The sequence below is a fragment of the Hesperophylax consimilis genome, chromosome 23 (genome assembly GCF_061612785.1).
Source record: "Hesperophylax consimilis isolate HC1 chromosome 23, BYU_Hcon_1.0, whole genome shotgun sequence".
NCBI classification, from domain to species: Eukaryota; Metazoa; Arthropoda; class Insecta; order Trichoptera; family Limnephilidae; genus Hesperophylax; species Hesperophylax consimilis.
The window spans coordinates 1,217,426-1,244,137 of NC_142858.1; the positions used below are offsets into that span (position 1 = coordinate 1,217,426).

The 26,712-nt window shown below is 35.6% G+C and overlaps 1 protein-coding gene across 1 annotated transcript in view; it reads right to left on the reverse strand.

Annotated features, from left to right (window-relative positions):
• Positions 1-26,712, reverse strand: part of LOC149412201 (dipeptidase 1-like) — a 141,372-nt gene that overhangs the window by 4,761 nt on the left and 109,899 nt on the right. Inside the window, exons 9-10 of the mRNA XM_089645735.1 lie at positions 2,623-2,698; positions 782-920 (exon numbers count right to left, since the gene is read on the reverse strand). Of these exons, the coding sequence (XP_089501861.1) occupies positions 782-920; positions 2,623-2,698 (215 nt within the window). The remainder of the gene's footprint in view (positions 1-781; positions 921-2,622; positions 2,699-26,712) is intronic.

Below are 26,712 nucleotides of genomic sequence, written 5' to 3' on the forward strand. Positions count from 1 at the left end.
AACCGCTTACTTTTGATTGCATCAGGTTTCAGAGAATGATACTTTCAGTGTTAAATACGTTGCTTGAGGTTGCGTTAGCTTTGATTAGCGACCATATCAAAACAGCCAGGTATGCAAAACTATACATAATATACACCCTATATGTTTGCAATCTCATTGCGCGAGATTTTATGGGACTCCGTAAAACACTACTTTTGCAGATAAATAACACCGTTACACTTAAAATGTGGAGTATTTTTTCCTACATATATGTAAGTATCATAACATCACACTTACAAGACATCAAATAATTACAAAGAAACATAAGGTGATTAATAGTATACAAAATATTTTAACATTAGTAGTAGTGGGCATTGGAATATTATTTTCATAGAAAACCAGGTTCATTCATTATTTTATTTTAACAGAATCAGATCGTACTTGTGCAAATGTGGTTAATAATTTTTTGTATTTCTTTGGCATTCACTATGTAACAATTTCTAGACATTTTTTGTTTTTAATGAGTTTTTATTATTCACAATGTACATTTGTTACATATAAATTTTTTTATAAAATTAGCGACCGAGTTTTAAAATAGCTAGTTAATGACACGGACGTGTCGAAACCGGTCGCTAATTTTATAAAAAAATTTATACGTAACAAATGTACATTGTGAATAATAAAAACTCATTAAAAACAAAAAAAAGTGGTTAATAATCTTAATTAAGGAAACAGTGTAAGAATAAAGATCTCATTAGATTGTTTAGTAATAGTAATGTCGAACTTTAGAATAATCACATACCTTTTCAACCTTCTGCATAACCCTAAGTATGTTTAAGCCGGCGAGGTTCTTTAGCTCCTGCACGCTCCACTGGCCGCTCCTCAGCAGTTCCGCGAACAGCTCGGGGTACTTGGACACGTCCTCCAGCCCGCGGGGCACCCTGGGGACATGGTATAACGGAGGGAATGAAAGCACTGAGCTATTGATTCAGGAACGATATTGGTTGTAGAGTGTATGTATATACTACAACCAATAGACTGACTACTCGGATATTGTATAAGTCTTGTAATTAGTATTTGAGTGAACTATCTTATTTGCTCGATGCAAAATAATAATTTGTGAATATTGGGGGAATCTTGGGAGTACGGAATAAGGCAGGTAATCCGGAGACGATATTGGTTGTGGATTGTGCATAGTCTGTATTTAAAATTGAAATATTTTTATGGTTATTCCAATACAGTTCCTACCTAAATTGTCTTTTCCTTTATTTTCCTTTGTCGCCCCTTCGTAATAAATGTAGATTACATTGAATAAGTGTTATTTTCGAGAGTGATCAAGGGACCATTCATACTGTGAAATAATAACTATTTGACATTCAAAAACCATTCATATGGTGAAAAAACATTAGATGTACATCTATAGACTATAGTGCCCATATCAAGACCAACATCAGAACTACTAATTGAAGCCACAACTTTGAAAAGGTAAAGACCTCCTTCCCATTTCTATTTGTTACTTGTGATAAACGAGATTGTTCATTCTTATTTTCTCGTTAAAAATTACAGTCCATCGAGTCTTGTTTACTATGTTACCTTTAAAGAAGACAAAGACGTTGTTGCATTGTATTTTTGCAGCTCTCATTGGCTTGATACATAATAATATTTTATTCATGAATACTCTGGGCACCTTGTAAATACGGAATAACGCAGGTAAGGTATGCAATTGGTTAAGAAACGATATTTATAGCAGAATGTAGTCTACTTCCTCGATATTATATGAGACTTATGTATTACACTTTTTAGTGAATATATATTGAGTTGGGAGTAAAAAATATCTCTCAATAGCTCACATTGGCTAGATGAAAAGTTGCTGCAGAATGCTTTTAGGATTCGGAGGTAAGGTTGACGTTATCAGATAAAGTTGACGATATGATTTAAGATTTTCACGGCCAAAAGTATTTTTGTTATTTGTTTTTGGGGTATTATGCCGTGTTGCGCTAACTCCTTCTTTAGCCATCGTTTCGGACAGCATTGCAGTGTCCATCATCAGGGCAGATGATGGCAGACACTGCAATGCTGTCCGAAACGTTGGCTAAAGAAGGAGTTAGCGCAACACGGCATAATACCCCAAAAACAAATAACAAACAAAAAAAAAAAAAAAAAAAAAAAAAGTTGACGATGTCATATACGATATTGATTGGGAAATGTCCATAATCTACTCAAAAATTTTAGTATGAATTTTTTTAAATAAAAAAAAAAAACATTGTCGTTTTGTATTTGTTTTTCTTTTATATAAAATGGTTTTTAAAGAAAAACCAAAAACAATATGCATATATATATTTAGATGAGAGTGAAAATTGGCGCATTGCATTTTAAAGTAAGTAACTCTCATAGGGTAGAATAAATTGTCCGTGATGCTTTTGAATACATTATAGTAAATTAACTCTATTTAGATATTTATAAAAAAATCAACAAATCAAAAACCTTGGAAAAAAGGTTTCAAAAGCCGTTCGAATCCGATCGCAGCGCCTTTGTGAATAAGTTCAAATCACGCCATTTCACGTGTTTCCAACATGTATTTAGTAATCTTGCACTCTTATATCCGTACATCCAAACAAAATATTATTGAAATCAAATAGTTACCTATTTACACCGTCATAGTCACCCCCCAAGCCAATGTGTTCAGCTCCAATCATTCTTTTGATATAGTGGATGTGTTCTGAAACAATAAGAAATATGTTTGTAATATTGTAACCTGTAATATTTTTAACATTGTCGATTTTTATAAAATGGAACAAATAAACAACTGTTTTTTTAGCGTAACCAATATTTTCTAATAAATTGTTTCCAAATCATTTTGAGAGTAGGAAATAAAGATTCCGGGAAAATATGCTAGCCATTATTTTCGCAATAAAACCTTGAAGAAATATTTTCACAGGCGGGCGGCCCTATTAAATTCAATCTCAATTCCTTTTTACCGAAATATTTTTTCTTAAATCTCTTGTTTTCTTCGCCGTAAGATTGATGGCTCAAAAGTTGAAAAGTTTTTGCTATTATCTTCACTTTCTAACGTTGAAACTTCGAGTAACTCATAAGTAAGACCGTGTAAAAAATTATAACTCCTGATACATCTATCATCCAATGTTTTGGCAAGCAATCTAAATGTCAAAAATTGGTAGAATGAAAGTATTGGGTTTATGCATAAGTTCCATAGACATATGAATATTAGTAGACCTGCCCTAAGTGATTAAAAGCGTATTATCCCCACTCCCCATACCGGTTCCATTGGAGCCGGCTGGGCTCGCGTATGGCCTCAAGTGAAATTTGAAAACGTGACGTCATCATTCTTGTGCGAACTATGGTCGAGGCATCATCGGTTCATTTTACGAAATAACACGGCAAAATGTTGACTTGTGATATGAAAACTTGTAAAAATAGATGTGAAAAAGAGAATAAACCCAATTGTCGTATTACATTCCATAAGTAAGCATTATTTTACTTTATTTTAAGCTTATTCACACCGTATTATATGGATCAGTTTTAGAAACATATACTATCACATCACAATGTAGCGATTCTCAAGTGTGCTCATCGTTGTTTACTGGGGTAAGTAAATTATGAAACATTTGTAAAAGTGTCTTAACTAAATACTCTGAAACTAACTACGACTCTGCAAACAGAAGAAATTTACTTTGCCAAATTTGGACTTCGCAAATTAGTTCATAACGTGGCGAGTAATTTGCGCTCCCACGTAAAAATGTCTATTCATTCAAAAGCAGATTTTACTTTTAAGAACTAAATGGTGATATTATAATGCGAGATGCCTATTTACTGTCAGATTGATTTATTGACGAATCACAGTCAGCTTAACCCCCTTCGTTCTTCAACAGTTGATTTTACCCCTCGCCATTATCTTCTCGTCTATTAATTCCTATGTCTGTGATAAGTTCTTAGTTTTCTCTTAAAATAAAAATAAAGAAAACTTAATTATTCTTAATAAAAATACTTTTCCTCTTCAATAATATCGCCACGAAGCCGCGAAAAAAATGTTTTGGCAGACTGCAAGTTTAACATATAAATTAAATATTCGTTTGTTAAAAATCTGAAAACTCCAAAAGTTCTTCACCGATTGATTTTACATATTGACACAACCTTGCATTCGAATACGCATGTGTTTTTATATACCTCTATTATATAGATGTCACATGTGGTAAATAATTGCTTTTAAAAATAAAAAAGCGCCTTCTGTTAGACGCAAGCAACACGAACAAATATAAATACCTAACACTGAGACCGAAAACTGAGCCAAAAAATCGCGTGGCGGGGTCCAGATAGTTTTATTATAATAAAGTGCAATCATTTGATAGTTTTACTTATGTTATTAAATTAAACCAAAACAATGTTTTGTTTTAACCGTTGATGTATTTGGTCAATGGTTTTAATCGCTTACTTTACTTACTTATTAGTTTCACTTCAGTCGAGCTTAAAGGGGTTATATTATTAACACTAACAAACATACCCAAGAAAAAGTAACAGTGTGACAGAGAAAGATTTGAAAGGTATATATATTAAAGAGAGTTATAACATATAAAATGAAAGAGACAAAACACCAAAAGAGCATGGGACTAATTGTAGAAATTGAGGATTTAACAAGAAACGTACCTAATAAATCTGTCCAGAAGTCCTATAAAGTGACTGTTTCATTATATATTATACTATGCGTCAACTCATTATATAAAAAAACATAGTATATTTATGCAAAATGCGCATTTTTTAAGCTCTTAGCAACATTTTTTCTAAATGCACATTTTTTTAAAGCAACTCGCGAGCTTTTTTCCCGCATCAAAGGAGTTTTATTATTTCTATAAAAGTAATTTTCCCTTCTCGGTGAAATAAACTTTGATAAACCTGCCAAGGCAATACAATTTTACACACTACAACACAGATAAATAATACTACCACGCAGGTTCCCCGGGGTAGACCGGGAGGAATGGCAATACATTTTTTGGTACCGATGTGCCATCTTTATTCCCTGCGCATGAATGGAGCTGATTCACTCTCACAGCCATTGGCTCCTGACGTCAGAATCATTGAGAATAAAACTTATGTTCCGCATTGTTCTTCTGGCAAGCTGTCAGTGGCGTATGGTAACATTTTTTCAAAAGTAAAAGCTTACCCTTTTCCCGGATAACAAAGTTTGTTCGAAATAATCAGTGACAGTTTGTTTTTCTTACTTTCAAACTGAATATGTAAAAAATGTTTTATTCTGATTAAAGTACACCGAGAGCAGTAGTTATTTTTCATGCTTAAGTACGCTAAGAGGAGTAGTTTTATAGTGTTATTCTGACTGAAGTACACCGAGATGAAAAGTTTTATTTCATGCTTAAGTAGAAGTACACTAAGAGCAGTAATATTATTGTGTTATTCTGATTGAAGTACACCGAGAGGAGTAATTTTATTGTGTTATTTTGATTGAAGTGCACTGAGAGGAGTAGTTTTATTTCATGTTTAAGTACGCGAAAGGGAGTAGTTTTATTGTGTTATTCTGATTGAAGTGCACCGAGAGGAGTAGTTTTATTTCATGTTTAAGTACGCGAAAGGGAGTAGTTTTATTGTGTTATTCTGATTGAAGTGCACCGAGAGGAGTAGTTTTATTTCATGTTTAAGTACGCGAAAGGGAGTAGTTTTATTGTGTTTTTCTGATTGAAGTGCACCGAGAGGAGTAGTTATGTTGTGTTATTCTGATTGAAGTACGCCGAAAGGAGTAGTTTCATTGTGTTATTCTGATTAAAGTACACCGAGATGAATAGTTTTATTTCATGTTTTAGTTTTTTAACAAAAATAAAAACGGTATATTTTTATTTAAGTCAGTACATCACAGTATCATTATAGTAATGGTACATACATATTTAAGTAAGTAAGTAATTAATATATATATATATTTTTTTTAAAGGAAACACAATTTTTTCAAGGTATAATACATATAATTCTCCTGTGTACCTACACTGTGTACTCATGATTTTATTTTAAATACCCAGAAGTATTTATCAACCATTTAGTACATCTTTTTATATATGTGATTAAATTTTAAATTAAATTTATTCCCAAATTGATAGATTACAATGAAAATTATTATAAAAATACGAAAGAATCAATACAATTTGTTGTATTACCTACTATTATGCCTTAAACTACATCTATTTATAGATATTTTTTTCTTGATTGAAAGAATTAAATGCAATGTTGGAAATTGAAATTAATCCACTTTCCGACATCAGATGAAACTCGACAGATAGATAGACACATGAAAATGCATTCTGTTGATATCATTTGGTGGCACGTACGCACAACAACACACGCGCACACACACGATTTTTTTTCTTTTTTTACGGGTTAATTTTTTATGCATATAAATAAAGAACAAAATTAAAAAATATATCCTGGGACTATGCGTTTATCTTGAAAAATATAAAATATATATTTTTTTAAAGAATATTATAAACTTTAGGCCACTTGCAAGAGACTTGAATGATTTTCAATTGCGCCGATTTTTGTAGTACATGTGGGTCCATATAGACAAATTTTTATCAACTTGAAATATTTAATTTCAATCAAGTTTTTTTTATGCGTTCTACTGTACAATGTTTGTCCTTTAAGTAATTTTGCGTAGCTACCCTTTCTTGTACCGTCATTTTCACACTGCCTTTCAGTTTTGATAATTAGAACGGATGATAAAAGTGTAAAACAATATACAACATTTATGATTTGAAAGGGCGTATATATGTGTAACGTGCGGACAATTGGTATTCATAAAAAAATGATGATCACCAAAAGAAAGGGCAGTAAGCGCAATATGATAAATTACAAGAACCTCATAATTAATCTTTAATTATTAACTTACCTCCCTTGATAAAAGTCATCAATCATAACATTAATGTTGGTACTTGATGTTATTATGAAAACTGTAGTTGATAAGTTGATTATATACAACTGTGTGTTCTGATATATATATATATTAGTGTATGTTTAATAACCTCTGCGTATTAGGTACTGTTGGCTTAAATGAATGCTCTAAATTTTCTAATAAATAAATTAGTATTTGCTTTAGCATTGTAACGTCTTCTATTACACGTAAATGAACTGTAAATCAAATCCACAATAAAAATACGACAGTGTAAAGCTCATTCAATTGGTTTTGAAAAATCACGGGAAAAGTGGAATGAAGGAACAGCCTACCTTGAATTCCCAAGAATCCCGGTAATAGGGCTCTCGACGAACTTGCACTGTTCACAGGGTGAAATTTCCTTCGAAACGAGATAATCTTTAATATGATTTTGATATTTGCAAACCGAGCACAAAGCATGAGAATAATACGACGAGGAAACTACGATTTCACCTTCTTGCTACATGACACGACATCGAATGTTTTACTTGCGACAATTTATAATGCAACAAACTATCCTCTTCTTTCCAAGTGTGGGTAAGGCTGTTTTTAAGGAATGAAATGGATAGTATATGATGGGAAAATTTGTAGGTATTATCCAAAACTGTTTCAATACTAAACAAGCATTCTCATTTACATGTCATTTTTACAGAAGTTGACAGTCTATTAAGACGATGTATCTTCGCTAAATGAACACATGCGTGTTTCTTGTTATTAATGCTTTGACTGAAGTTCAGCAAATTCGAGAACAATGTTATAGCTTAGTTGGGTACAAATAAATTAGTCACCATTAGTTTATACCTAACTTTGCCCAAGATTCAACATTTAATCAAAGAAATATTATAAAAATATGGAATTAACTTAACATTCACGATGTCATGTCTTTATTACTGTAAAAGAGTGGGTCGTGGATCCAGTCACTCGCCTTTTAAGGGGTTAATCTGAGTTAATCATGTGAATAGAAGTTATTATTTTCTTTCAAATGAGGCGCGGGGTGTTTATCCTTTCACGAATAGTTCGTGTTGGTTATTATTTCTAGTGGGGATTATGGAATCCCGCTTTTCATCCAGTGTTGGCCGTTGGTCATATTTGTAATACTCGTGTTTCGGATCTGAAACCGTAAATGGATCGGTCCTAGCTGTGGCTAGTAGTTGATGGCTGAGTATCCCCGCGTCGCGAAGGAACGGATTGCTGTTCCCGAAGTCTGTAAGACGAGTCTGGTCGGTTACCACGTGCTGCAGACCTGATGTTCCTGCAGGCGCGCGTTGTAGGAGTTGCGTCCTCCCGTTTCACTAAGAGAAGGATGTCCTGGCTCCGTAAGAAAAGTCTGGTTGCTTGCCTCGTCCTGCAGACCTGATGTTCCTGCAGGCACGCGTTGTAGGAGTTGCGTCCTCCCGTGTCCACCAAGAGAAGGATGTCCTGGCCTTCGTCCCGGGTCCGTTCCCCGCTACTGAAAACAAGTTTTCGTTCGCCAACCGTTGTTATTCCTTCGTTTCTCGACCACGTAAAGTTAGTTTAGTTTGGTTCAGGAGTCCATCTGGTATGTGCCTTACTTTTATTCCTATTGTTACATGGTTATTATTTTGTACTCCTTTGTTGTAACTTTTGATGGTTTCAATATAATTTCTATTAAGAATTTACTCGTATTATTTCTGATCACCCAACTTACTTGACAGGAAATTAATCCCACAATCATGAGATTGAGGTCTTTGCTCTACCATTTTTGTATACATTGGAATGTACCTACATTACTTTTTACACCCCAACAAACTTTACCATTACATTTGGCGCCCCAACTTTTACCATTTTTTTTATTTTTTTTTATGTGACACCTCACAAGAGTGTCCCTGCCTGTGCAGTGCACAGACAGGTGAACTATGTCACCACCCGGTTGGGCGGCGTTGTGAGGCGGAGTAAGGTAGGGGCTGTAGGAAGGGGTTTGTTAATGCGGGCCTTGAAGAGGCTCGGATTATAGGAGGGAGGAAAAACAGATGCCGGTAGCTCGTTCCACATACGAGCCGACTTACACAAAAACGAGTCGTAAAAACGGCCCGTTCTCATGAAGCCAACGTCAACCGTGAACGGGTGTTCAGTTCGTGTCCGTCGAGTTTCGCGCACGTGCACCGGTGCATCAGGAATCAATGCTGCTAGCTCCTTGGAGCAGGCTCCATTGAAATACCTGTAGAACAGACACAGCATGCCTACATTGCGTCTATGCATCGGAGAAGGCAATCGGTCTGTTAACAACGGATTTTCAATCAGACGGATCGCTCTCCTTTGCACAGACTCAAGCAGGTTTATCAAGTATTTTGGGGCACCAGCCTAAAGGTGGCTCCCAAATTCAATAGTTGGGCGGACTTGAGACTTGTACAGGGTCAGCAGCTGGTCACTGTTGAAGAATCTCCTAGCCCTGTACGAGACGCCCAATTTTTTGGAGGCCTGATTTACTCGGGCTTCTATGGATCCCCGATACTTGAGCTGGTCTGATATAGTAACTCCAAGCATTTCAATGGAGTCTTTATTGGGGAGAGTGCTCCCATCAAATTTCACCAGACAGTCATTGATCTCCCTCTTTGCCGAAATCAGACACGCTTGGGTTTTTGAGACGTTGAAACTGACCAAGTTGGCCTTACCCCAGGCACGAACCATCTCTAGGTGGTGGTCAATTTTTCGCTTCAAAACTTCCCGAGCTGTTCGGACATCATAGGTGGAAGGGGGCCTGTCAAAAAGATAACCCTCGTGAACGGTGCTGTCATCAGCGTAGCAGTGAATTGGTGCACATTCAACGAGATCGTTGATGCTTTCTGTTTGTGCAATAAAAACAGCGTCGGAGACAGCACAGATCCTTGTGGCACCCCCGCATTGATTTGGTGCGGTGAGGAAGAAGAGCCGTCAACCACGGTTTGAATTGTTCTTCCCCTCAGAAAGTCCGCAATCCAACTATGCAGGGTTGGGTGGATCCCATACGATGGTAATTTCCCGATAAGCGCCCGGTGCCAGACTCTGTCAAAGGCTTTGGAGATATCCAACCCAACGGTTTGGGTTTCACCAAAACGTTCCATGTACCGCCCCCAAATATGCGTTACATATCCGAGTAGATCGCCACACGATCGGTTTCGACGAAATCCATATTGCCGATCGCTTAGGATATTGTTATTCTCGAGATATGTGAGCAATTTGTTGTTAACCACCCTTTCTAATACCTTCGAGAGTATGGAAGTGATGGCTATGGGGCGGTAGTTAGAAGGGTCGGAACGGTCCCCCTTTTTTGGGATTGGGTGGACGATTGCTTTTTTCCAAAGATCTGGCACCTTTCCACCTTTGAGAGAGAGCCTAAATAATTTCGCGAGCACTGGAGTCATTTCTGCAGAACACCTCTTGAGGACCAAGGCAGGTATTCCGTCCGGCCCACTGGCTTTGTCGACTTTCAGCTCGTTCAAGACTCGGAGAACCTCTCTGTTCCGGATCTTCGGTTCCTCCATTTGAAAACCGCAGTGCGGAATGGAAGGGGGAGTCTCTCCGTTATCTTGAAGAGTTGAGTTTTCCGCGAAAATTTTGCCTAATAATTCAGCTTTCTCGCGGGCCGAGTTAGCCAGCCGACCATCAGGCTTGGTCTGAGGTGGGAAAGTGGTTCTGCAGAAATTTCTTCCGATCGAGCTAGCGAGTGACCAGAAAGCACGGCTACCAGTGGGGCAGTCAGCCAGCTTTTTCGCAATTCTCTGGTCGTGATCGCTCTTAGCTCTATTTAGAACTCTCTTACAATCCCTTGCCCGTTTTCGGTATTCCGAAAGGTTATTCATGGAGCTAATCTTCCGGAGTGCATTAAAAGCCGTATTTTTGAGTCTGACAGCTTCAGCACAGCGATAGTCAAACCACGGTTTTGTGCCCGCTCCAGAGAATTTGACGGAGAAGGGAATGTAGCAATCCATTGCTGATGTGATTACTTCTTCTACCTCGCGTGCACAAATTGATGGGTCCTCGGAGCTAAAGCAAACAGTACTCTAAGGAAAGGCGCCGAAGAAAGACCGCATGCCGTCCCATTTTGCTGCCCTGTAGTGCCATACCTTCCTCTTTACATGTTTGTCGGGTTGACGGTTCATGGAGGATGGGACAGAGGTGGTAATCAGGCAGTGGTCAGAGGATCCTAAGGGCGCTGTCACCTCCACTCTGTACCCGAGTGGAGGTGAGTTGGCTTAGTCCATGGATAAGGGCAAAGGATTCCGCTGATCTACCGGCAGAGTTTGTTGGGCCCGAGAACTTCAGCCATTGTTCATTATGAACATTGAAGTACCCCAGGATTACAAACTCGGCCGATGGGTAACGGGGCAAGAGAATATCTACAGTGCCAGTGTCCTCAAGTAAAAATGAGTGTAATCAAATCAAATATTTGGAGTCAAAAATCTATGGTAAAGATTACTTTTTCAGACGGTTTGACATTAGATTTCACAAAACATTAATTTTAATGAACTACATTTTCTCTAAAACATGTTATTTTATAAATCTTACCCAAATACTGTTGACAAAAATTCAATTTCGGTTGTGTTTTTATTTAGGTTATAATAACAACCATCAAAATTTTAACTTCTTTCCAGCGTTTATTTAACGATTTTCATTGTTGAAAAAATTCTTTCCGCCAAGATAAGAAAACTCCTTGAAATTAAAGTGAAAAGCGAAATTTAAAAACAGGAATCCCGACGTGAAATTTAAGACAATCACCATTTTTGATCCGAAAAAGTTGGCGTGTTAGTTTTTTTCCTTTTTCATAAGCTTAGACTTAATTGGCAATTTTTTTGGATTGTTTCGTGGCGCCCGGGACCATTTAGAAAAGGAATGTCAACTTAAGCCCCCGCTTTAAACGTAACAAAGTAACGTTCTCATTTTACGGTAAGTATCAGGGCTTTTTTCTTCATAATATTCCTCTTAAGAGTGTATTTTCGGAAAACCTACTCGTGCCATCAGGGCACACAATAGAATATTATTTTTTAGTAAAACACTACATAACTTTTAGACAAGTTGTTTATTTTGCACGGACCAGTTTACCCGTTTACTGAAATCACAATCTTCATCAAACTTGATATAATTGAATTTCAGTAAAATGTGAAAATGCCGTAAAAATAAGTGTTGAAAAAACGTTAATAATCTTAAAAGCATATGAAGAGACAAAGAAAATTACGAGATTAGGTTCTGACCTAGAATAGAACTCGGTACCTTTGCTCTATTGGGATAACTTAAAGCATTATTATTCAACTCTGCCAATTCAACTAATTAACACGTCATTATTCAACTCTGCCAATCCAATTAAATAACACGTCATTTTTAATAAGTTAAGATATCACCAAAGTCTCACAACCGTCTGTAGTCATGATCAATGAATATTGAATGAATATTGATCATAACTACAGACGGTTGTGGGGCTGAAGGTAGTGGGCAGAGGAAAGGAGATAAGTAAGAGGATGAGTACCCCAGTATTCAGATCACAAAACACGCAAAAAAATAAAGCCATTTCAAGCAAAGTTTCAATTCTTAATGGTGTCTTAATTACACCAGGGCGATCCTGATAATATATTTCAGTATAAGACCTGCCACAGGCATACTATATATTATTTTTAATGAATAAATTGTGAAATAACACAAATACATCAACAACAAAGAAATATTTGCGCACGACAAGATTTGAGCCCGCGACCTTCGAATCGTTAGTTGAGAGCCTTACCCCTCGACTACGGAGGCCGTCAATAGAAAAGTAGGTAAGCATTTACCATTTTTTTATGAAAATGGTCTAAATATCTCAAGATTGAAATCAAAGCCAATAAGCTTTTTAAAAATATTTTTTTACCGTCGATCTAAAGGTCTGAATAAAAAGTGTTATAAGAAATGTGGTCTTTGGTGATCTTTTCAGAATAGATTGGGATAAAGCATCACCGGTGTTTTGACAAAGAGGAAAGTTGACCTATAAACTATCCGGGTATATTTTTCATCGAAAACATAAAGCACCTGGGATAAGAGACCCGATTTCGTATAATAGAGTTAAGATGAAATCAATAAGACTTGATTTAAATGGGGTTTTGATGAAAGAAGCAAAAAAACTATTCACTTTGCTTCATGGAAAAAACCGAACGGAATATCTATTATTATTTGGGTGAAATGTTGACGTTGACAAAAATATGTTTTCTATAAAGTTCGCGATTCTGCTTTTTATTAGAAAAAGTATGCAAGGGCAAGGTATTTTGTACAAGGTTTTCGTTTTTCACAAGAGATTCAACTATCCGGGATTAGTGGAACTATGATATCTCCATTTGAGTGAAACAGGGGATGGTCAGAATATTGTAGTTATTCAGATCTTGTGAATTATAATTGTCACGTGCGCGGTGTCTTTTACGCACACCTTTAATAGTACTACCTCCTTCTTTAGCCAACGTTTTGAATAGCATTAGAGCGTCCATCATAAGGGCAAATGCGTAATGGATCGTTTATAAACCTGACCTGAAGTGTTACACTGTGCTACCCTCTACTACTACACTGTAATGTTATTTGAAACGTTGGAAAAATAATGAAGAAGCACAATTTTTTATTTTTTTATTTTTTTATTGTTGCTACATTATTTTACAATATTTATATTCTGATTCAGTAATGTTGGCCTCACTGGGTTGTTTACCCGTGCTGAGGCCCCCATTTTATAATATAAGAATTTATACATTTAAAAATAAAACAACATTAAAATAAAGATAAATTTAAACTAAAAATGAAGATTACAAATCCGGTCAGTGGTTGAGTGGGCATAGCGCTTGGGTCTCACCCGAGCGTCGCGTTTTCGATTCCTCGGCTGGCTAAGTCCTCCATCATAACACAAGCAACATTTTCGGCTTTCTGTGGTGGTAGTAGGAGATTTTCAAACATTGTTATTCGTAACCTGGGAATGTTTGTCTTTCTTTTATAAAAAAAATATATATAATTATCACACTAAAAGAAAAATATTAAAAGAGAATGGAAATCGGCATTTATAATGATTTATGTGTTTGTGTGTGTTGCGTGTTTTATATATTTTTTTGTGTTGCGTGTTTATGTTTTATTCTTTTATGTTATAGAATTTTGGTAATATTGTCTTTTTTGTTCTTTAATCCATTTTTTTTATTTTGTGTTTGAATTTATTTTTATTTTCCTCAATTTTTGTTTCAAGTGGAAGACTGTTGAATGCTTTAATAGCGTGGTATTTATGGTGTCTTTGTCCAAAGGTAGTGTTTACCGTCGGAGTTTTTATGTTTTCTTTGTACGCTTGTCTGACCGGTCTATTAGTGATATTTTGTGTTTGCAATACAGCATAATACCCCAAAAATAAATCAATATAATACTTTTAGCCGTGAAAATCTCAAATCATGTTGTTATATCCGAAACTGCTTCCGAATTGCAGCTTCAGATGAACATGAATTACGGACTGTGATTTTTATGAAAGAAGGAAAAATGGAGACCAATCACTAACCACGAAGCAGCACATAACACAATATAGTTAGTTCAAGCACAACACAATCACATGCGTTCCACCGCGATACCTCGAGGTAATAACTGTGGCCACAGCACGACGAATGTAAAGCACTTTTAATATAATTGAATTCCTTCTTTTCAATTATTAAACACATGATAAACATCAACAACTTGCTTCCAATAATTCAATTCGTATTCTGTCTTTTCCAAAACAAATGCACTCATGACCATGACCGAACAACCAATTTGCAAAGTGGTCTTGCCATTTTTCTAAATAACAAATCCTTTTTCAGCAAGGTGATGGTTGGAGGTAGGTAGGAACTGGATAAATAATATTCCCGTATGAACTGTATATATTTTCATTTCTAAACCAAACACATGTTTTAGTTCTGATTAAAATTTTATATGAAAACGCACATACCTGTTACCATGCACCATGAAAATACGCCACCCCATGGCCCAGATCAGACAATTTCACCGTTTTGCCACGAAGGTCAGTGAATATTTCCAATAAAAATTATTAAATCAATTTTGGCGTAACTTGTTCATTAGAATTACCCCTCTTACGTAAGTGTTTTAAGGCCATTTAAATTCCTTACCTACTTGAGGTTACAAAGGCACTATAATTATTTGCCTGAAATCGGATATTAACAACAGTATCTTCAGGTCCAAACTGTAACTCGTTGAAAGAGAATTATGGGTACCTATATATTATTGTTATTAAGCTGTCCACTTAACCAGCATTAAACTGAACTTAACTATTAAACCATAATAACCAAGCAGTAATAGTGCTGATACAAGGATTTTACTAGGTAGTAAAAATAGCTTGGATGATTTTTTTAAAAAAATTTTTTTATAGTGAATACCTCACAAGAGTCCCAACTGCTCCCGTCTGGAGCCAGTGAAACTATGGCATCCCCAATTGGGGGATGTTGTGAGGCTGAAGGTAAGTGGGGAAGGTAAAGAGGAAGGTGGGGAAGTACCTGGCTATTCAGATCTAGTCACTAAACACGGCTAAAGCCATTTGGAGCAACGTTTCAATTCTGAATGGTGGTCTTACACCAGGGCGATACTGGTAATATCTTCCACTCTGGAACGTGCCGCAAATATACTATATATTATTTTAATTAATTAATTGTGAAATCACACAAATTAATCAAATAAAATTTATTAGCGCACGCCGGGTTCGAACCCGCGACCTTCGGAATGGCAGTCCAATGCGTTACCACTGGACTATGCCGGCCGTCAGATATGCATCGGCATCTTAGCAGTTAAACAATTAGGATCACTAACAGCAACTAAATGATGTATGAGGGTGGGTTTAATTAAGTTTTGATTCATTGAAAATGTAACTAGATTTAACTGATTTAGTAACTGTAATCATTGGAAAATCACTGTAATAAAAATAATAATAAATAACTGAATTAGTAACTGTAATGAAGTATCTTGATGATTCTAGATTTTTTCTTGCAAATTGTTTAAGTTTAATGTATGAGGCTGGGTGTGATGAAGTTTCGAGTCATTGAAAAATCACTATACGTAACTGAATTAGTAACTTTAATGAAGTCTCTTGATGATTATAGTTTTTTTCTAGCAAATGGTAAGTTTAATGTATGAGGTGGGCTTATTGAAGTTTTGAGTCTTTGAAAAATTACTAGATGTAACTGAATAAGTAAATGTAATGTAGACTCTTAATGATTCTAATTTTTTGTTGTCCAAGTTTTAAATCTTTTAGAATCGTATTTTTTTATAAAACTGTTGCCGGAGAATGAATATTTATGGCATAAATGAACTGACCTATTAAACCACAATAATAAATCAGTTAATGATTTTATTAGGCAGTAAAAATAGTTCGATTAACATCTGTAATGAAACGCCGCAGTAATATATATATAGAATCATGAAGAGTAATTAAAATATGTATGAGGATGGGTTTCCTTAAGCGAGTAGTCAAAATTTGCATCGAAACCTAATTAATAATACAATCGGCAAACATTCCGGCCCAACCTTGAGTTGTGGGATAAATTTGCAAAGCACAAAGCGAATTATTAATTCAGTTAAAGTGGTGTGGCGACAAATTGGGTTGAAAGTTAGTCTCGTTTCGGTCGATAGAGAGTCGCTTAGAGCCTTTAACGGTTTTGCAACAAATACTCTAACAGAGAGGGGAGAATATTTGCAGCCTAATGGAAATGTCTGGGTGACGTTTTTGTGGTAAGATTCATAAAACCCCCCTCTTAAAGTGCTTTAGGACATATAAACCATAGAAAAGTTCCTATGGAACCATAGCATAAAATATAAGAATACAATATATCTCCCAGTATCCCAACTGAGTTTACAAGTCTAGAAATACAGAATTTTAAAAATGTGTCTATACGAGGGTACACAGTATTGATTAAACTTACCTTTCATGAAAAGGTAACTGAAAACTGCGGTACTTCTTTTTTTTTAAATAGTACGAAAGCTGTTTGAGACTTAATAAACTTCTTATCATCACGGTATAAATACAAACTCCGTTTGCCGACAGCGAAACATTTTCAATCAAATAAATATTTGAACTGCCGAATTGTGATGTATATGTAAATCAGAGATTTTTAATTTTATTTTAGCGTTAGCAACTATCTCTAAATGGGATAAATCAAAAATATATTTTAATGCCATGAAAGGTAATAGGTAAGATCGTCAGTCGTCAGTAACCATGACAATGAAACCATTTAAAAATGAACTAAAATAATTTAAAGAGTTGAAATCGCGCTTGGGTCCCACCCAGGTATTTAATGTTAATTTCCTTGGCTGGCTAAGTTCTCCAACACAACATAATCAATATTTTCCGTTTGCTGTGGTGGTAGTAGGAGATTTTCAAATATTGTTATGTGATTCGTAACTCGGGAATGTTTCTTTAAAACAAAATTATACAAAATAATAATATTTTTCCATTAATGTTTAATTATGATTATTTCTGTCAACAAAAACTAAAATGTGCTCTTAATTAGCGATTACAATAAAAATGTCGTTATGAACTTCCACACCTATTTGTGATAGTGTTTGTATTCTAGTGATGTTTGCATGACGCCGCTTCCTAGCTGTTTGCTAAAATTCTGTATTGTTCGTATTTATTATTTGTTCATGTATCAATTATAAAAGTATTTGTTTTAACAGCTGGTAAAATCACAAATATGAATCGATTCGTTTGTACAACACAACACTTGTCCGTTTGACATGATTTTGAGATTTTCTCGATCAAAAGAATTATCTTGGTTTATTTTTAGGGTACTATGAGATGCGCTTCCTTCTTTATAAAAGTCTACTAGTACATCAGCACTACATAAGTTTGGATGATCTACCCTGATGATGGACACTGTAACGCTGAACGAAAAGTTGGCTAAAGAAGGAGAAAGCGCAACCCGTCACACGTTTGTAAATGCGGCAAAATGGGCAGCTAGACTTCCTGAGACTGTTGAGTGCAGAACGCTCAAAATGATTTGAATGGAATCTAATTACTTGTAATGTGTTTTGTGAGCGGAGGGGGTCTTCCGACAAAAGAGTCTTTTGATTCAAAGAAACTTTCTTTGAATCGAACAATATCATCCGCCAGGTACAAGGAAAACAAATGTCGAGATTTGATAAGGTTGTATTCTTCCCATTCTTTCTTTGTACTTGATTTCTTAAGGAAAAACTTGATATAATGGCTTTGTCAAAGCCTTGAAACTATGGCGGTATATCATTATTATCTACCTGAAAATATTTTATTATTTTAAGAATTCAGAGGACAACCAAAGTTCTGAAAAACTTAAGATACTATATTAAATATCAATAAATAAATAAAAGCAGTGTTTTTTAATACATTACCAGACAACATAATACAAACAAAGAAATATCTAAAATAAAAACACATCCCCATATACACTAGCCTAGCTTTATTATTGTGGTTGTAATGATCTACCCTTTCTACTTCAAACTTTTCCTTCTCTTCTTTCTACGATACATTTTCCTTAAGTCCCGTAGGTAACTTTTCCATAAGGCTTTGGTTATATATATATATCCGGGGTAGGAAGGTCCTCCCTGCCGTCTTTTCTTTATTACACACCCCTTCAAGTGTGTACATCCTAGTTTGTCTACGTGACGTACGACCTTGAACGTACTCATTTCACGTGACGGTTCAGTATAAAAAGGCTTCACCGAACGTTGTGTTGGGTTTTTGTTTCTCGGTTTAGAAACCTAGTTATTTATGTTTTGTGTGGTATCCCTTGGTTCTTTTGAGATAGAGTGAGTTGAATCCATTACCGCTGTTTTTCAAAACCATTTTATAAACCTTATCTTCTAAGTCGCCTGCTCACCCCCCCCTAGCTACTCGATTCTACCTATCGTTGGGTAATGTGAATATAATAAAGTGTTAGATTTTATATATGTGATATACATACGATAAATTTATGGTGTTAGTTGTCGGCGCCATCCATGTATATATTTTGGGAGGGGAAGGAGAGGAAAGGAAATGAATTTTTTTCAAGTTAAGATTGGCTCCTCCGCTTACCAAACAAAACTGATGGATGATAATTTGAGCAAGGCGATCGATATCTGCGTGTCTGGATATCACAACCGGCCGGGTCTCCCCTTGTTCCAAATCGGCAACCTTCACGCCAGAATAAAGAGAACCAGGTCTCTTCACCAATTTCAGAATTGCCCCAATCTCAAACACCTCCAGGATAAACTACTTTACTGAGTGTAGAAGGGGAAAACCATAACATCCCTTTATCACGAATCTAGTCGCGAAAATGTGACACGTAAGGTCCTAAGTTACGTGCCACCTCTAGAAAACGTTGTAACTCCCACGTCGTCGGGGATTTACATCCCTTTCTAGGTCAATACACATATAACACACGACGATCTTGTCGACATTCTGCCTGCTTATTAACGATAGGTTGTGTGCCTACCCATTCAGCCAATTATCATGTGAGATATATGTAAGGTCTACTCGATATGCCAAATTTGGGATGAGGACTGTCTGTATTTTAATATTTGGTTCCAGTATTTATTTTATGAGGTTACTAGCATCCTCGTGTATTAGGTATGGGTAACTTCTACTGAATACCTATCCTCTCAGGTAAGGTATAAACGGATAATTGGTTTGATTTTTTGCATTTAATTTAAAGAGGCTGCCTACCTCTCGAAAGATACCTGTTGAGAAAAGTTGTTCGGTTGGTAGTTTTATTTCGGAGATTGCCATCTCCCTCTTTCGACTTTAGATTTGTTTTTGTGCATCCCAATTCGTAACTTAGAAAGTCAAATAATAGATGAAAAGTATTAAATTAGAAGGTCAAATAACAGAAGAAAAGTTTTCATTTCGTTCCGTCTGGTTGTATCCGATCGCTTTCAATTTGGGACGGCATACGCTAGCAAAACTTCCCCTTTGACTGACTGTACTCCGCGCCTCTCGGCCTATATATGAAAAGGTCGTTGACTCGTCTCTCGCTCACAGCTGATTGACAATGCGTCTAGCGTATCCCTTCTTATGGGAAGATTATTTGGGTTGCAGGCGTTGCAAACTCGATTCCTGTACCTCGGTTGTATCCTATTATTTAAAAGGTCCTCTGAAATTTTATAAATAATATAAAAAACTCACCCTGTTAGTCACCTCCAAATCCTTGTGTGAAACTTACCTGGTTACACTATATAGCTAAATCACTTTAATTTTCGACCTCCTCCCTACGCTTATAAAAGGGTAATTAAATATTCCTGTAAATAAAATTGTACCTCCCTAATCTGTTAGGATTCGAACCCACAGTTAATAATCTATTTGATTCTCTGGTTTTCGGTCTCCGTGGATAGAATGCCATCTCGCCAAATCAATAACTTAGCCCGATTAAACACTTCCTGCCTTTAAGTACATTCACTCTATTTTAAAAACGCAATCATTATTATTTTTATTATTTTCATGTTTTTAAGACAAGCAATCTAGTTCGAACTGTATACGAAATCACGATTAAATCAACACAACTTTGTAACACAATCGCGATTGCACAACACCTGGCGCCCCTGAGGTGGGTTTTTACAAAACGGCGCTCTACAAATTATCCAATTATTATTATTGTCATTATTATTAATTGTTTTCTCACTGAGTCCAACCACTTTCACTTCGCACAAAACCGGTTCAATAATATTTCACTTTAGTTCAAAATTCCACAATACTATTAACACCAACTGAATCCACTAATTCACTGCAATTTCACATAACACTTCTCATTTGTATAGATTTCATGGAGCTGTCAACGCACTCAAGTTCCAAACCTGACTGTCCTCCGGTCTCTCCTTTCCCGTGGGAATCTGTTTACTCAAGGCCTGTCTGTCAATAAATCTTCCGTCGTTGTTTAAACAAAAAATTTTTAGAGCACGTTATTTTATTATTTATCGTTTATTTTTGTGGATGTCCAAAACATCACAGCCTCCCTTTAGTTCTAAGCCCAACGGGTAATCTCGCTTCCTCGTGTTAGTCGATGGGATTAGAAATAACTATAGGTAATTTACGTTTCTCGAATACCTCTGTATTTATTTTTTATTTTTATTTTAAATTTTATTTTAATTCTTCCAAAATGTTGAGCGCCCCTGTTCTTCGTTTCTAACCTAGCATCTGTTTATTTTTTTGGTTCCCGTGATTATCGGCTTGTTCTACTGGTGAGTTTTTTTCCGCCCTCAGCTTTTCAAGTGTTTTTGTGTCTCTATGGGTAGAAATTCAATATGTCATGTCACACTTGTTTATTTTTAAACTCTGAGTTATTTGTTTAAACAGTGTTGTTTCACCTCAATACGTTATTTGTATTATGTTCGAGTGTTATTTATTTTCATGTTGATTTGTTTTTATTTTGTGTCCTCGGCGGTGATCCGATGGTTTTGTCTGTCTTTTATTATTTATGTCTTAAACATTCTCTGCCTTTTAGATCTGGAATAAACAATAATTGTTTACATTTATTCAAATATCAACGGTATAAAATATGCCATATACTTCACGATATCTGAATGCAATGTTTATTTTAGATTTGTCCCAGCTATCTTATTCTTGTGTTATAATTAATCCGATTTCGATGTTTGTTTATCCTTTGGCTTCGTTGTTTATGAACATTTTAGATGTTTTTTGTCGTCACAATGAATTCAATGTTTTCCGGGTCTGTCTGTTTATTCTATTTTGCCTTTGAAGTACGATGTCTCTGTTATCATTTTTGACGATAGGTACCATTTCTTTTGCTGTTAATGTGAATTAATAAGGTTTATGAAATCCATTTTTTTTTTCAACAACAGTAATGAATTCAAACCAGCTTGTATATCTATCTCTCCTGGTTTGCGGCATCAGATGTAATGATCTACCCTTTCTACTTCAAACTTTTCCTTCTCTTCTTTCTACGATACATTTTCCTTAAGTCCCGTAGGTAACTTTTCCATAAGGCTTTGGTTATATATATATATCCGGGGTAGGAAGGTCCTCCCTGCCGTCTTTTCTTTATTACACACCCCTTCAAGTGTGTACATCCTAGTTTGTCTACGTGACGTACGACCTTGAACGTACTCATTTCACGTGACGGTTCAGTATAAAAAGGCTTCACCGAACGTTGTGTTGGGTTTTTGTTTCTCGGTTTAGAAACCTAGTTATTTATGTTTTGTGTGGTATCCCTTGGTTCTTTTGAGATAGAGTGAGTTGAATCCATTACCGCTGTTTTTCAAAACCATTTTATAAACCTTATCTTCTAAGTCGCCTGCTCACCCCCCCCTAGCTACTCGATTCTACCTATCGTAGGGTAATGTGAATATAATAAAGTGTTAGATTTTATATATGTGATATACATACGATAAATTTATGGTGTTAGTTGTCGGCGCCATCCATGTATATATTTTGGGAGGGGAAGGAGAGGAAAGGAAATGAATTTTTTTCAAGTTAAGATTGGCTCCTCCGCTTACCAAACAAAACTGATGGATGATAATTTGAGCAAGGCGATCGATATCTGCGTGTCTGGATATCACAGCCGGCCGGGTCTCCCCTTGTTCCAAATCGGCAACCTTCACGCCAGAATAAAGAGAACCAGGTCTCTTCACCAATTTCAGAATTGCCCCAATCTCAAACACCTCCAGGATAAACTACTTTACTGAGTGTAGAAGGGGAAAACCATAACATCCCTTTATCACGAATCTAGTCGCGAAAATGTGACACGTAAGGTCCTAAGTTACGTGCCACCTCTAGAAAACGTTGTAACTCCCACGTCGTCGGGGATTTACATCCCTTTCTAGGTCAATACACATATAACACACGACGATCTTGTCGACATTCTGCCTGCTTATTAACGATAGGTTGTGTGCCTACCCATTCAGCCAATTATCATGTGAGATATATGTAAGGTCTACTCGATATGCCAAATTTGGGATGAGGACTGTCTGTATTTTAATATTTGGTTCCAGTATTTATTTTATGAGGTTACTAGCATCCTCGTGTATTAGGTATGGGTAACTTCTACTGAATACCTATCCTCTCAGGTAAGGTATAAACGGATAATTGGTTTGATTTTTTGCATTTAATTTAAAGAGGCTGCCTACCTCTCGAAAGATACCTGTTGAGAAAAGTTGTTCGGTTGGTAGTTTTATTTCGGAGATTGCCATCTCCCTCTTTCGACTTTAGATTTGTTTTTGTGCATCCCAATTCGTAACTTAGAAAGTCAAATAATAGATGAAAAGTATTAAATTAGAAGGTCAAATAACAGAAGAAAAGTTTTCATTTCGTTCCGTCTGGTTGTATCCGATCGCTTTCAATTTGGGACGGCATACGCTAGCAAAACTTCCCCTTTGACTGACTGTACTCCGCGCCTCTCGGCCTATATATGAAAAGGTCGTTGACTCGTCTCTCGCTCACAGCTGATTGACAATGCGTCTAGCGTATCCCTTCTTATGGGAAGATTATTTGGGTTGCAGGCGTTGCAAACTCGATTCCTGTACCTCGGTTGTATCCTATTATTTAAAAGGTCCTCTGAAATTTTATAAATAATATAAAAAACTCACCCTGTTAGTCACCTCCAAATCCTCGTGTGAAACTTACCTGGTTACACTATATAGCTAAATCACTTTAATTTTCGACCTCCTCCCTACGCTTATAAAAGGGTAATTAAATATTCCTGTAAATAAAATTGTACCTCCCTAATCTGTTAGGATTCGAACCCACAGTTAATAATCTATTTGATTCTCTGGTTTTCGGTCTCCGTGGATAGAATGCCATCTCGCCAAATCAATAACTTAGCCCGATTAAACACTTCCTGCCTTTAAGTACATTCACTCTATTTTAAAAACGCAATCATTATTATTTTTATTATTTTCATGTTTTTAAGACAAGCAATCTAGTTCGAACTGTATACGAAATCACGATTAAATCAACACAACTTTGTAACACAATCGCGATTGCACAACACCTGGCGCCCCTGAGGTGGGTTTTTACAAAACGGCGCTCTACAAATTATCCAATTATTATTATTGTCATTATTATTAATTGTTTTCTCACTGAGTCCAACCACTTTCACTTCGCACAAAACCGGTTCAATAATATTTCACTTTAGTTCAAAATTCCACAATACTATTAACACCAACTGAATCCACTAATCCACTGCAATTTCACACAACACTTCTCATTTGTATAGATTTCATGGAGCTGTCAACGCACTCTCAAGTTCCAAACCTGACTGTCCTCCGGTCTCTCCTTTCCCGTGGGAATCTGTTTACTCAAGGCCTGTCTGTCAATAAATCTTCCGTCGTTGTTTAAACAAAAAATTTTTAGAGCACGTTATTTTATTATTTATCGTTTATTTTTGTGGATGTCCAAAACATCACATGGTACATCTTATATACAGGGAAATTTTGAAATTTTGGAATCCGGTGACATTTTTGATGTTTTTTTTTGTTTTCAACTTAAAACATATAAAATCAATTAGTATTGGACAGTTAGGATCAGGGTGAAAGGTTGGTCGTTTACTAGGCTGAGTGATCAGTGACGACATTTAAAAAAAAAAATTCCTAATTTGCAAAAACAATTTTTGATAAAAAAAAGTCACCGGATAACAAAATTTGACTAACATTTTTTTATTCCAAATAATGTCAGGATTCACTAGTTAAAGTAAGTCAAGTATGTTTCTTTAACACCCTGTATAACATTATGTGAAATGATTACTATTCACACTGTAACACATTGTATGTAATCACGTAACATAAATTATTTTACTTTTATAATATTTGTTAAAGGTAACCTATACCTGTAAGTATATGTATATTGTAGAATGAAATATAGTATTTTATGATTTTCAATTTAAGTTTATGTCTGGTGTTAATTATATGTACTAATATCTTATTGATAATATTTCTGTATATTTTTTTAAAATTTTATGTTCTTCAAAACAATTGATTTTAGAAATATTTTTTCTAAAACAAAACCGCTTTACCACATTGTTGAGTTTTATCATTAAACTTGTCTGAATAAAGTAAAGGTATTACATTACATTTTGAATATGTGAATAATAATGCTGAATTAACGAAACCTTTAATTTAAAAGCAATCACGCGGTGGATTCCATATTTTTATTACGAAAACACATCACTAGTGAAATTTACGTGTTTTGTTAAAAAATCGATAGATATAATATTGTAACCAATCAAAATCACTGTAGATGGGGCCTGTAGAATGAAAAATCGCTTTTACATTAGGTACAAATAACACATGAAAAAAACTCAATGTTTGCTATCAATTAAACGATTGCAAAAAATCTCGCTGCCAAAACAAAACATTTTTTTTGTTTTCCGTGAGATAGATATATTTTTATTGGTTGTTCTCGACTAAGGGGAGAATGTTTATCCAATCCTCGTTTAATCCTACAGTTTTACAGCGAGAGTGTTCCTGGTAAATCCCCCTCCACCCCATACCTCCACAAACAAACCCCCTCCAAAACAACATTCTGCAAAGTTTTACAAAAAAAAATGTTTTTATTCTTGTTCGGGAAACACTTCAGTTGGTTAATCCTTCTGGTCAACTTCCCGGGAGTTACGTGACTAGTGTTGGGCAAACGTGTTCTGCAAGTTTATATTTCCACCATTACAAGTCTGTTAGTTCCGTAGACGTCAGACATGGCCCTACTTGGTCTGTTAGTTCCGTGGACGTAGGTCACAGCCCTATTTAGGAATACAAAGTGGCGGCGAGTGTGTACCGTAATCGATTGTTTGTTTTTATGCCATTCTTTGAAAGAAAATAATCTTCACACTTAGTTCGGGCTTTTGGTGTATCTTTTAGTTAGGGCCTACAGTCGTTATTTGTTTTGGTAGTTTGTTTTATTTTTGTACGGAAAAAGAGTACCTATGTGTAATCTGCGGTTTTATTCCGAGAATGATGAAATTTTGCACACACACCAGAGAAAAATCACTGTCCACGTGAAGTTTCGAAAAACTCATCCAATTATCTTTTCCCTCTCCTTCAACCAAAATTTTGAAACTTGTCATTTTGCACATTGAAAACTAGAGGAAAATTTTTGTGTGTAGGCACCCAGGTTTTTAATGATGCGATGAAAAGTATTGTAAATAATTTACTTGAACAATTTTGAAGAATTTTTGTAGTTTTAAGAAAATCGATAAAAAGCGAATATATTTTGATGCAATATCTTATTAGCTAGTTTATTTTCAAATTAAGCCACCATAATTGGAAACAAATATTAAAAACACTCGAATAATTAGTCATAATTAACAAACTGCTACGTAATATTTTCATATCCGTTGAGAAAAATCGGTGAAAAAACAAAAACTGAAATTTAAATATTAAAAAAAATCAAACGCATTAATGGCGGGTCGGGATGCTTCCATGTCGATATAGACCTTCCAATCCCTGGGGAGTGGTAATGAGTATTTTTTCAATAAAAAAATAATTAAGCTAATTGAAAATATGCTGAAGGAAATAAGATGAACAAAAAACCTCTAATTTATAAAAAAACTGCTAACCAGGTTTGTTCACTCTGTTATTAATTCTACGCCAAAAGACAATGAATATTCAATTTTAGCTAGAGCGGACAACAAACGTGAGCACAATATGGGGATCAGTTCGGTCTCATCTGCACATTATAATGTAACGACATAAATACATCATTAACAACCCTTTTTAGCTAAGATGGTATGCTTGTTAAGCTATATTAAAGTTATGCAATGCTATCCAGCGTTCAGTTCGTAGCTTATAATTATTCCATTAGAATGCAGGTACTCCTCTCCGACGAACATTGAAATAACATATAATTACACTATAAAAACCGATCGGATATAAGT